Raw genomic sequence first — 12,032 nt, 5'->3', positions numbered from 1 at the left:
GTGAGTACACAGGGACGTGGGGGGGGGCTAGAGCTTCAAGTGTGCCCTGGGTGTGAGTACACGGGGACGTGGGGGGACTAGAGCTCCAGGTTTGCCCTTGGTGTGAGTACACAGGGACATGGGGGGGGCTCGAGTTCCAGGTGTGCCCTTCGTGTGAGTACACAGAGATGTGGAGGGGGGCTGCTAGAGCTCCAGGCATGCCCTTGGTGTGAGTACACGGGGACATGGGGGGGGCTCGAGCTCCAGGTGTGCCCTAGTTGTGAGCAGGGGGCAGGGGATGGTGGGCGAGGTGTGGTTCTTTTGCTTATCATATCCACATGCATCTACATTTCTGATTGAAGTCTGAAGTGTCAACATTTTTTACACCATGAGAAGATTTGTCATTTTTCAGTGAGGAAAATGCAAAAAGAAAATGTCAGTATAAAGATGAAATTTTCTTTTTGAAAAGCATGACGTGTTGATAATTAGATTTTTCTATTCCAGCCCAGTGATTCGTTGATTAACTGTTCTCTAGAGGCAAGTTTACTATTCAGATAATCTTTCCAAAGAAACTCTAGCTTCACACCTGCCCGATACTGAGTCAGGGAAGTTACAGATACTTTGTTGCCTGGTTGGACACACGAATCACAAGCTAAGGTGCCTGCCCCCCCCCAGCCCCCCACTTTGGTCTTTGAATGTGTCCATGGCTTTTCATCTAAAATATCTTTTTCTTCTGTTACCTTTGTCATCACTGGTTTCACCTTCAAAAGTCAAGCTGGATTATTTCAGTGGAACTGGCGATTGGCCCAGAGGAAGGAATCAGTTACCTCACGGACAAGGGCTGCAACGTAAGTCTGGGCTGGGGCCACCCCAGGACGGCCGGCGCACCCACTCCCTGCCTGTGTGGGACCTCACCGCGCTCTCTGCTCCCACGCCCGACAGGGGCCTCTGTCCTGAGTTCTGCCTCACCGGCGAAATGTTCAGTAAATGCCGCGGGCTCGGCCAGATACAGAGGAAAGACAGCGAACTTTGACCCCTGTCACCACAGCATAACAAAACCCATTCCAGATGGAGTATGGATGTACACATAAAAGATAGATGATAGAAGAAATAGCAGAAAACGTAAGGGAGTCTCTATAAACTTGGTGTAGGCAGAGTTCCTTAAACAGGACTCAAAATGTGCTAACTCTGAAAGACAACGTTGATAAAATAGACATTGAAATCAAGAACATCGTTTCACCAAGAGACAGTAGGAAGGCAACCCAACATTAGCATTAATATACTTGACGATAGACTCTTAAATCCAGGGGAGCGATCAACAGTAAATCATAAGTAAAGGGCACATGGGGCGCAGGATGGAGCGTGTCTGGGCCCCCACGGCAGAGCTGGGACCGTTCACTGCTGGACCCTGGTCCCAGCCCAGGCTGGGGGCAGACTTTGGACCACGAGGGGTGCCTGGTGGCAGGGCCAGTCCCGTGACGCTCGGGGAGGAGGAGGCTGAGGCCAGGCTGGCTGCTGTAAACGCCATCACGGCAGCGTGAGCGCGGTCAGGAAATGCTAAAGGGTGAGGGGCAGGTGGGCAGTTTTTGTCTTAAGAAAAAAAAGAGTTTATCCTCTTCGGAAAAATGAACTCTCAGGGCACGTCTTCCTGGGGGGAGTCCTTGGGGCACCTGCGGGTTCCTCTGTGGGAACAGGAGTGAGTCTCAACACGCAGTTCCCACCCCCTCCCCCCGCCGGCCGGCCAGTGAGTGCGGTCTGGGACTTTCTGCGTCCTCCGGTGGCTGTGATGCAGTCACCCAGCTCTGGCGGAGGCCGTGCTCCTGGCCGGCCGGCGGGGGGAGGGGGCGCAGGCACATCCCGGCGCAGACGGGCCGGGACCTCTCCTCGGAAGGAGAGCACGGCTGGGGGCTGCGTGGACGAGCCGCCTCTCCCTGGGCGCCGTCTTTGGAGGAGGTCCTGGGGAGAGTGGGACGCAGTGGGGACCGTGACGATGTCACGGGATACCTGGCAGCCATTGTTACCTGGGTCCACAGTGTCTGCCTTTTGCCTCCCAAGCCCACGCATCTGGCCGACTTCAATCAAGTGCAGACCATTCAGTATTCGAACAGCGATGACAAGGACAGGAAAGGAACGCTGCAGCTGAAAATCGCGGGTGCCCCCGAGGTAAGGGTGACTTTCTCGTGGAGCCAGACCCCGCCCCCTCCTGTGTGGTGGGTGTTCCGTCACGAGTCTCGAGAACTGCGGCAAAGTAGGTCAGGAGCGGCATCCTTAGGGTTACGTAAAAATGCGAACATGTTCAGTCAGCGGCGTCATTTCCCGGACTGCTGTAGGTGACGTTCTGTGGTTGGTCACCAGCAGTGGGCACCGCAGCCGCTCTCCTGCGGGGGGCAGGGATGGGAGGGAGGACCCACCGTTCTGACACTTAGCACAGAAGCCGGGAGTGAGCCAGGCCGTGCGCAGAACTCAGCCAGAGGAGCGGTTTGGGACACGTTGTCCCCGTCTCCACAGCTGAGGAGGCCGAGCACGAGCAGGGCTTCGTCCCGGAGCCCACGTTCAGTCCATGTGCCGCGTGGCACAGTGAAGGTGGGGTGTCGTCTGGCAGACACGGCATCGGGGGCCTCTCCAGGAGACCGAGGACGCCGCAGGCTGAGGAGTCTGGTGACGGTTGGCCCAGACAGCTGGCCTCGTGCCCACAGCGCAGCTGGGCCCGTGTCACCGGCTCCAGGCCCGTGTCACCGGCTCCGCTGGCCGCAGCGGCCCTTGCTCACGTGGGGTTCTGTGCCCCGCTCCTCACTTGTGCTTTTTGCCTCGCGCCCACCGACACTTCTGAGGCTCTAGCACGTGCCTTTGCTTCTCAGACGTAGATAAGCCCTAAAATCTTGATGCTGTATTGCTGACTGAAACTTCCTGACAGTAGCTCAGTAATGTTTGTGTTTGGCACCAGTGTTTCCAGACCTTCCTCCTTGGTTTTTGCACCCCAGCCCCCCCACCCCATGACATTAGGTGAGCTCAGGGCAGGCCTGCTGCCCACGGAGCAGCCGGGGACAGACGGCGTTGGGGGCAGGGCGTCCCCTGAGCTCTGACTGTCTGCTGGGTGATCGTGAAGGACAGGTCTTCAGGAGGCTCAGCAGAATTGCAGGTTTGGTCTTGAAGAGAGCGATTCTGACCTCAGGCAGAACGCGCTGTGCGTGCTAGACATAGTGCAGTTTTACTGATTGTCTAAAGTGTTAGAAAAATTACGAGTGATTGATAACAATCTGTTCCACGTGAGTTTAGTCGCTAAAATAAGCCATGCTTGAAATCAACATACTGTTTCTCCAAATCCTTCCCTTAATTAGACGACGCCAGAGGGGCCAGACATTCTGAAAGAAAAGATTTTCTTTTTGCCTCCTTTACTTCTAGAAAGTGGATCTCCATTTAAGTGATTTTCCTGTTTTTGGGTGGCCTTCTGTCACATATTTTAGGAATAACGTCTTTAAATATCAAACTTCCTTTTTCACACCAATCTCATGACAAATCCCTTGCTGTCGCTCTTCTCTGTTTCCAAAGGCATCAAGAGATGTGATGTCATAGCGCAGCTGCCCCTTTGATTCCTGGGGAGAACAATAACTCCTCTCTCTTGGTCTTTTCCCCTTTTAGCCTCTGACAGTGACGGCACCGTCCCTGACCATCGCCGAGAATATGGCTGACCTGATAGACGGGTACTGCCGGCTGGTGAACGGAGCCACACAGTCCTTCATCATCAGACCCCAGAAAGGTGAGGTCCTGCTTCCGCCCGAGCTGCCCACGGGGCCGCCGGCGCGCTCAGCCCTCCCCACGCATCAGTCTGTACGTGTGGGGAGCGGGCGAGGGATTCTGCGCAGTAAATCTGTGCTCCTGCGTTTTGGGAAGCGGGGCAGCGCCTGGCCTGCGAGCCGGGTCTGCACAGCGCTTCGGGGCGAGCGTGTTGGCCCCCGGGCTGTTGGGTTCCAGCCACACGCTGTCAGTGTAAATAAACTTCAGGGGTTATGTTCTGGGTTTGTCTTTGCTTTTCAGGCATCCTGTGTAATGCATGTTAAAGTATCTTTCCTGTTTTTTCTCATAGATCTCAAAAGCTCAGAGTAAGGAACAAAATTCATTCTAAGTCATGATGTATAAAATCAACGATTAGAATGAATGATCGTCCTAGAACAAGGCTCTGTTGCTTCGGAGGCTGCATGGGGTCTTGGCAGGGGCAGTAAGAATGGCTGTTCCGGAAGACGGGGGTCTCTGACATGTGTCCCCAGCGGGACAGTAACAGTGGCTGTTCCGGAAGACGGGGTCTCTGACATGTGTCCCCAGTGGGGTGATAGCATAGTGGTAGCAAGACACACCTGAACCGTCCAGCTCTGTCAGCTCGTGCGTTCAAATCACGAGTCCTCTGTGCTGCCATCTGTAAGTCACATAACCTCTCTGTGCCTCGGTTCTCTTGCTGTAAGATACAGGACACAGAGTGGCTCCTTCTGTGGTTTGGGAGGATGAATGGCCTCACACGTATAAAAGGCTTGGAACCGTGTCCGGCACCTGCAGTGACCGTAGTGTTCGGATGTTCCCATCACACTGCCTGCTGCAGTAGGACCGGACACGCCATGGGGGCCTTGACTCTGACCATCCTCGTGGCGTGCCAGGGGCCCCACGGTGGCGCACACAGAGCAGCCAGCACCGCGGCGGGCGTGCACGGGGCCCCCTGCAGCTCTTTCCTCCATGAGCAGGATGATCGCTGGGAGGGGGGCACGGGAGAGCAGGCGGAGCCCAGCCTGCCTGGCCACCGAGTCCCTGGTGGTGACCAAGCGGTTAGAGGCAGCAAAGGTGGCGTGTGGACCCGCGGGATCTTTGGAAGCTTTGTTTAAAAGTCAGTGTCAAGCCGTGCTCTGGAAACAACATTCGAAGCCCCAGCCAGAAAGCCGGGAAGCCTGTGGGTTCTAGGAGCCGGCTAATCAGAAATCCTTTTAACACCGTGATCAGACCAGTAAAACCTATTTGTTATTGTTTTCTTCTAAAATGTAGTGTATGTTTAGAGTAGCTTTCTTTATATGAAATATGGTACTGATGTTGCTTTTAGAGATGTCTGCAGCCGCTGTCCGTCAGGACCTGTGCAGACACACAGTCCTGCTTTACGCAGGTGTGTACCTCGCAGATATGACTTAAATGTCTGAGGGAAATTACTTTCCATGAAGTTAGCATTTTGTGAAAGTATTCAATGTGACATATTGCCTGTCTCCCTTTTAGTAAATAATTTTAAGAATTGTATCCTGATTTACCACATGGTCTTTATCGGCTTGTCGCCCACACAGAAGTAACATTCAGACACCGAGTATTAAATAAGCCGCCCTTCTGTGTTCAGAACTTCAGCATGTTCCTGTGTTGGTTTTTAATTGGCTTTTTTTTCTCCTTGGGGATAAACATTTTGATATCAAATCTTGTGAACTGTGATGCATTAGATTCTTCGTGTGTATGGCAAGAGCATAAGGAAAACTAGGTCTCAGAAAAACCCAGTAGGGCACTGGCTGTTAACAGTTTTGTGTTGTGTTTACAGAATAAGATGTTAGACTTAGTGACCTGCTTACCTAATTCTCAATCCCAGAATGCTCATTTATTGCACAGCTGTTTTATAATAGATATCTAAAGTGGAGATATATTGCCTAATGGGAAGAAATGTAAATTAAACATTAAAAAAATTTTTTTATGTTTATTCATTTATTGAGAGACAGCGACATTGGATGAGCAGGGGAGGGGCAGAGAGAGAGAGAAGACGACACAGAATCCGAAGCAGACTCCAGGCTCCAAGCTGTCCACACAGAGCCTGACATGGGGCTCGAACTCACAAACTGTGAGATCATGACCTGAGCTAAAGTCAGATGCTCAACTGATTGTACCCCTAAATCAGACACTTAAAAAATATATTTTTATATGTTTATTTTTGAGAGAGACAGAGATAGAGTGTGAGCAGGGGAGGATCAGAGAGAGAAAGAGACACAGAATTGGAAGCAGGCTCCAGGCTCTGAGCTGTCAGCACAGAGCCCCACACGGGGCTTGAACTCATGAACCATGAGATCATGACCTGATCCGAAGTCAGATGCTTAACTGACTGAGCCACCCAGGCGCCCCAAACATTTTTTTTATGGTTTTTATTTATTTTTGAGAGACAGAGACAGCGCGAGCAGGGGAGAGTCAGAGAGAGAGGGAGACACAGAATTTGAAACAGGCTCCAGGCTCTGAGCTAGCTGTGAGCACAGAGCCTGACGCGGGGCTTGAACCCACAAACGATGAGATCATGACCTGAGCCGAAGCCGGACGCTTAACTGACTGAGCCACCAGGCGCCCCGCCCCCAAACATTTTTAATGGTTAATGGTCAGAAATATACATGGGACAAGAACCCATGAGCCTTTTTTAATTTAGATTTTTTAAAATTTCAAATAAATGTAAAATGTGTTTCTACGACTGTGGTGCACCGTCCCCCTGGTGACGTCAGGCAGCAGTCCCGCGTGTGCCCTTCTGTCTTCTCTAGACGGTAACCTGCTTCCCAGGGAGCACTGTGCACCTGTGTGCGTGCACCGCTGACACCCAGTCTGGAGCGGTGCGTGGGCTCCGCGTGGGCTCTGTGATGCACCGTCGTCACACGGACTCACGAAGTGCTTCTAAAGGCGGTGTTTGCTGGGTGGGAAACACGAGAGCCCAGGCCGCACGCCCTGCAGCGAGTTCCCCCAGCGCTGCGGCGTGGCCTCATGATGGGGCCTCCCCCGCCGGTGCCTTACCCACCAGAAGGCTCTGGAGCAGTGCTTCTATTTGAGAGAAGTTCTCAGAGGAAAGAACTGCACAGACTAACACGGGGTCCTAACATCCTCCTCATTCCTCAGAAGGTGTCCTGTCTGGAGGACGGTCATAAATCCTGTGCGCAGCAGGGCGGGAGCGCACGTGCCGAAGGCCGGCCCGACCCGGCCGGTAGAGGGACGGAGCTGACAGAGCCGGTTGTGTAGATAGGAAAGCACTTCTGTGAATAAGAGAAACCTTTCTATTATTTGAAAAAATTTTAATTATGTTTCAGTTTTTTTAATGTTAATTTTGAAAGAGAAAAGACACAGAGTGTAAGTGGGGGAGGGGCAGAGAGAGAGGGAGACGGAGACTCGGAAGCAGGCTCCGGGCTCCGAGCTGTCAGCACAGAGCCTGCCGCGGGGCTTGAACTCACAAGCTCTGAGATCATGGCCTGAGCCGAAGTCGGACGCTTAACTAACTGAGCCCCCCGGGCGCCCCCGAAAGAAACATTTCTAAAGCTGTGATACGGGCAGGAAGATGTTTGTGACACGGACACCAGAGAGTTAAAACCTCTTCTTTTTCACATGGCCTCCCAGCTCACTGAGACAAGCCGGGATGAAAAGAGGCTCGTCATAGAGGAAGGCACCGCGGACAGTCGCCAGTAAGCGTTTTGTGTCCCTGGTTTGGTGACGCGTGTGATTGGGAAGACGTGCTCTTGCACTTTGATGTCCGTGTCAGCTGCCGGGGGGCCCCGCTGTCCCCCTCCTAGAAGTCCTCTTGGAAACCAGACACAGGACGTCCCTCCGCGCTGTTTGCAGTAGCTCAAAGCGGAGACGGCGCGAGCGTCCTGAGTGGCATTACCGCCGAGTGAGGGGCCGCGTGCCGCTGGGGCCGCGCTCCGCGCTGCGGAGTCATGGGACGGTGCGGTTTCCGTGCGTGTGGCTGCGTGTGGCTGCGTGTGGCGAAGCCTGCGTGTGCTTGCTTACGAGGGTAAAGGTCTGGACGTCTGGAGCAGCCAAGTGACCGACTGCGGACAGGGAGCGGGGAGGGGGCGGGGGGGGGTGTTTGAAGCCAAGAGCAGGGGGCTTCAGCTCTCCCACTGCCTTTCCACGTTACGTACCTTTGTGATTTACATCTGCTCCGGTGTCTCTACTGTTTAGTTTTAAAAATCAGGTAAAAACTTTTACTCAAAACGTAAAGGTCAAATGTAGGGTAATAGAAAGATCCATCCTTACACCTAAAGAATTTATTTAGAGAAATAACACATGACACAAGGGGTCATGTGCACGTTTAGCTTTGTACATTTAAAGGAATGTTCGAAATTACGTCCTGGACTCAGGCATTTTGGTCGGTGAGTTCTGAGTGGCCGCGACGCTGCCGCGGACGGCGTGGTCGGCCTCTCTGCCCGTGCTCTGTTGGTTCTTGCTTCCTGAAGGCGCGCTCTGTGCCGGGCCTGCGGCGGCGCACTCCCAGCCGGCCTCCTGCCCCTGCCCAGCTGCGCAGGAAGTCTGGCCGCCGCGTGTTTATTAACTGGTGCCTTTCTCTCTCCAAGGAAGTGGGCGTTCCAACAGGGAGTGCAGACAGCTAGCGGCCACACCGCTGTGTCGCTGGGAAGGCCTTTCTGAACGGACAGTGGTGGGTGTGGGCAAGACGTGCTGGTACATCCGTGGGTGCTCCATGGCTTTTCCAGTGACTCTGCGTTGGCCTTCATGGTACACCTTGGTCCTCTGACTTGAAATTTGGAGGCCGGGAGGTTGGAGCGAGGAAGTGTGCGTGGGGCTGCTGCGGCGCACTGGGTCTCACGCAGCAGCCGCGTGCTTTCTGTGTTACTCAGGCCGCACGAGTGTCAGCACACATGAGACAGTCTGATTCCTGTGTCGTCGGTAAACAAACAGGTGCCCGGAAGGGGTTCCCGGGGCCCTCGGCGCCACCAGTTCTCTGTTTGCTCAGCAGCCGTCCGGGAGCCTCTGGAGCACGGGGAGCCCTGCTGCGGCTCCGGCACAGCTGCGCGCAGGTTCCGGTAGCCTCGCGGTGGCTCCGATATTTGGGGGCGCCCTGTAACGGGGCCGAAGCCCGGCAGGGCTGCCTGGGGGGGTGCAGGAAGCGCTCCTCTGAGCTCAAATTGCGCTCCAATTGAGCTTTAAGAAATTGAAGGATTTGCTATTTCTACCAAAGGAGGGATTCTTCATATCTCCACCAAGAAGGAAGAGCATGTTTCAAGGGTTGGGGTGTGTGAAGGCAGCCTGCTCGGGGAGATAGGATCTGCAGTCACAGGCCCAGGGAACAGGGAGGGGGAGGCCCGAGGGGCGGGGCCGAGGCCCTGCGGGCCGGGAGCTGATGCGGCGGTCTTTTAGGGCAAGTGCCAGGGCTAATGGGCTGCCTGGGAAGGCGGCAGAGAGATGGGGTGTAGGTGGGAGCCCAAGGTGGAGACAGGGAGATGGTGTCCCAGCAGAAAATAAACAGTGCTCCACGGGGCAAGCCGATGTGCTTAAATTTCATCTTCAAAGCTGGTGAGAGAGGCGCCTGGTTAGCTCAGTCAGTAGAGCATGCAACTCCTGATCTTGGGGTTGTGAGTTCGAGCCCCATATTGCATGTAGAGATTGCTTAAATTTTAAATCTTAAAAAAAAAAAAAAAAGCCAGTGAGAGACACTACAGTTTTAAGCAGGGGAATGACTTGATGGGTTTGTATTTGGGGAAGATGATTGTGGTAGTGACTTAGATCGGGGTGGACTAGAAGACAGGATTGGTTCCGTGCCTGTTAGATTTGTCCAGATAAAAGATGTTAGACGGGGGGCTCCGTGCTTCCTACTTCACGGGAGGAGGGTGGGGGAAGGGTAGCCCACCAGACGTGGCCTGTGCCTCACTGTGATGGACCGTCACACTGCCTGGAGCCACGAGACTGCAGTCGTGGGTGGGAGGCGAGCCCCGGGTCGAGGGCTCAGGTCGGGCTCGGGTTCCCGGGCTGCTCCGGCGCGTCGGCCCGCTGCCTCCGCACGATCCAAGGATCGCTTTCCCTTCGTTTGTGTTTTCCCGTACAGATTGTGGTGTTGCCACTAGTGGGCGTTTTTACCAAGGTGCAAAATGCCCTCTAGTGTGTGTCATGTTGACCGTGACCTGAGAAGCCTCTGTGTTCTAGAGCCTCCCGGGAGGAGGTCTTTCACCAGGTTCCCACCTCTGCCTTGATTTGATTGGGCGGTACCTTTTCAAGCACCCCTGGTCGGCCTGTGTGTGTTAAGTACTGAAAATCGGCCACAGGAGCCTGAGATACACAGGCTAGTAACCTCTTTGTTAAAGGGTTATTGCTAAGCTCTCTCTGATTTCTGAACGTAACCTTCCCAGAAGACACAGAAGGAACCTCATCTCTCTCTCTCTTTTTTCCTACAGAAGGTGAACGGGCTTTGCCATCAATACCAAAGTAAGTACTGCTTTGTGCGTTTTGTCACTCGGTTGTGTTAGCAACTGCCAAGGTCCCATGCTTGACTTTCCATTTGCCTGATGACCACATTTCTACGTGTGCGACTAGGGAAGTAGAAAACCAGTATTTCCAGAAAGAAATCAAATCAGTTGTCCTTCTTGTTGACAAGGGAAGTGCCCTCGGGCCAGCGAGGGGGCCCTGACCGCTGCCCTCCACCCGCCCCTCTAGGCTGGCTTCACTGCAGCTGCACTGTTGTGAGGCTGTGCTGAACTTTCGTTAGTTACAGGAGTAGCCCGTCCTTCCTTTACCTCTAGGCCATTGTAAATGCTCTTCCCCCTCATGGCCCGCTCTTCTCCAGCCTCCTTGACCCTGCTTCGCCCCTGCTCTTCTTTCTGGGCTCATCCTGCATCGCTTTCTCTAGACACCCCCATGACCCCCCAGCCCCAGCCCCGGAGAGCATCCCCCTGTGCGTGCCCGAAACACCTTCTGCCTTGCTGTGGTGCTTACCCCACTTTAAACAAACTGTCTTTCTGCTTATCCCCGCCCCCATGGCCTCATGGCCGCCAGGGACCTGCGTCTGGCTGGTAGCCGTGCGGCTGAGTGGCGGGAAGGCTGAGGGCAGCTTTGAGCTTTGAGGCAGTGTGCCGCCCGCACTCGGAGGAGATATTTATTACGTGTTCCCTGATGTCCCACGTGAGGCCACGGACCAGTGCCCACGACACCTTCAGATGTGCAGAGTCTGTATGAGATGACTCTGAGGATTAAAAAATGCAGAATGGTGAACGTGGATGTAAAAGCGGGTGAAGAGGTGGTCGATTAGAAGTGGTAGTGGATGCGGTGGACGCTGAGCAAATGACGCCAACTTGAGTCACCACGAGTGACCGAGTGGCAGATGCTGTGACTGCCGGTGCTCAGGAGGCGGTGGAGTCCATGCACCTATGACAAGTTGATGGCAGCAGCGCCCAGGCGTGTGTGGGCCCCGGAAGACCCGCTGTTTCGGCCGCGGTGCATGGGGGCCGGCTGCGTGACCCGCTCTCGGGAGCGCCCACCCTCACCGCCCGGCGTACGGGCCCCGGGGAGGTTTCCTGAGTCACGTGGCTGATGCGGAAGAGAGACCCTGATGTGCCGTCCCGCAGCCCCTGTGGCGCTTAAGGGACCGTTGGGGCTCAGCTGGGTGCAGCGCTCAGCAGCAACCCAGTCCCCCGCTTCATGCCGCGGTGGCTGGTCACCGAGGCCACACCGCCGCAGAGGGATCTTGTGGGCAAACACGTAAGACACAGCTGTTGTTGAGCCCCTGCATGAAAGAAGTGAGCAGATGGGTTAAGCTTACGTTTTTCCCAGTCTGGAAATAAAAATATATAGTTTCACCTACTACCTGCTTGCTTCCACACACTACATTTCAGAAGGACAAATTATAGCCTGGTTTTTTTAAATGGCGTTCTGGAGTGCGGATTCCTGTTCCAGGCGTTTTTCTCTCTCCGTTTTATTGTCCATGCGGCGCCATCCCTCGCAGCCCACAGTCTGCTGGCTGGTGAGCCGAATCCACCGTCACAAGGGGCTTTCTGAGCATTCCTTCACTCATTGGTGTTAATCCCTGATCTGTACACCGGTAAAGCAGTCTGGTTATTTTAAATGCCTCACGTAGTGCAGTAGAGTCTTCTGAAAATCAGCCCTGCGCGTCCGGTCCCCTGGGGAGCGGCAGAGTCCGCTTGCAGGTGCTCCCGTGTGCGGGCGCGGCACTCACGGCTCTGCCCCTCTCTGTTGCAGGCTGGCCAACAGCGAGAAGCAGGGCGTGCGGACACACGCGGTCTCCGTGTCAGGTGAGCAGCCCCCGGGGTCTGTCCCAGGCCGGAGCGGCAGCCTCG

At 54.6% G+C, this 12,032-nt stretch overlaps 1 protein-coding gene across 22 annotated transcripts in view; it reads left to right on the top strand.

Moving 5' to 3' along the window:
* Positions 1-12,032, top strand: part of PTK2 (protein tyrosine kinase 2) — a 207,157-nt gene that overhangs the window by 110,335 nt on the left and 84,790 nt on the right. For all 22 annotated transcript variants that reach the window (XM_029923992.1, XM_029923986.1, XM_029923983.1 and 19 more), the window contains 5 exons: positions 750-827; positions 2,035-2,142; positions 3,619-3,736; positions 10,137-10,167; positions 11,935-11,987. In XM_029923992.1, the coding sequence (XP_029779852.1) occupies positions 750-827; positions 2,035-2,142; positions 3,619-3,736; positions 10,137-10,167; positions 11,935-11,987 (388 nt within the window). The remainder of the gene's footprint in view (positions 1-749; positions 828-2,034; positions 2,143-3,618; positions 3,737-10,136; positions 10,168-11,934; positions 11,988-12,032) is intronic.

This window comes from Suricata suricatta, chromosome 15, assembly GCF_006229205.1.
Source record: "Suricata suricatta isolate VVHF042 chromosome 15, meerkat_22Aug2017_6uvM2_HiC, whole genome shotgun sequence".
Taxonomy (NCBI): domain Eukaryota; kingdom Metazoa; phylum Chordata; class Mammalia; order Carnivora; family Herpestidae; genus Suricata; species Suricata suricatta.
Note: the sequence above shows the minus strand (reverse complement) of the source record. Positions and strands in the feature narration are given on the sequence as shown.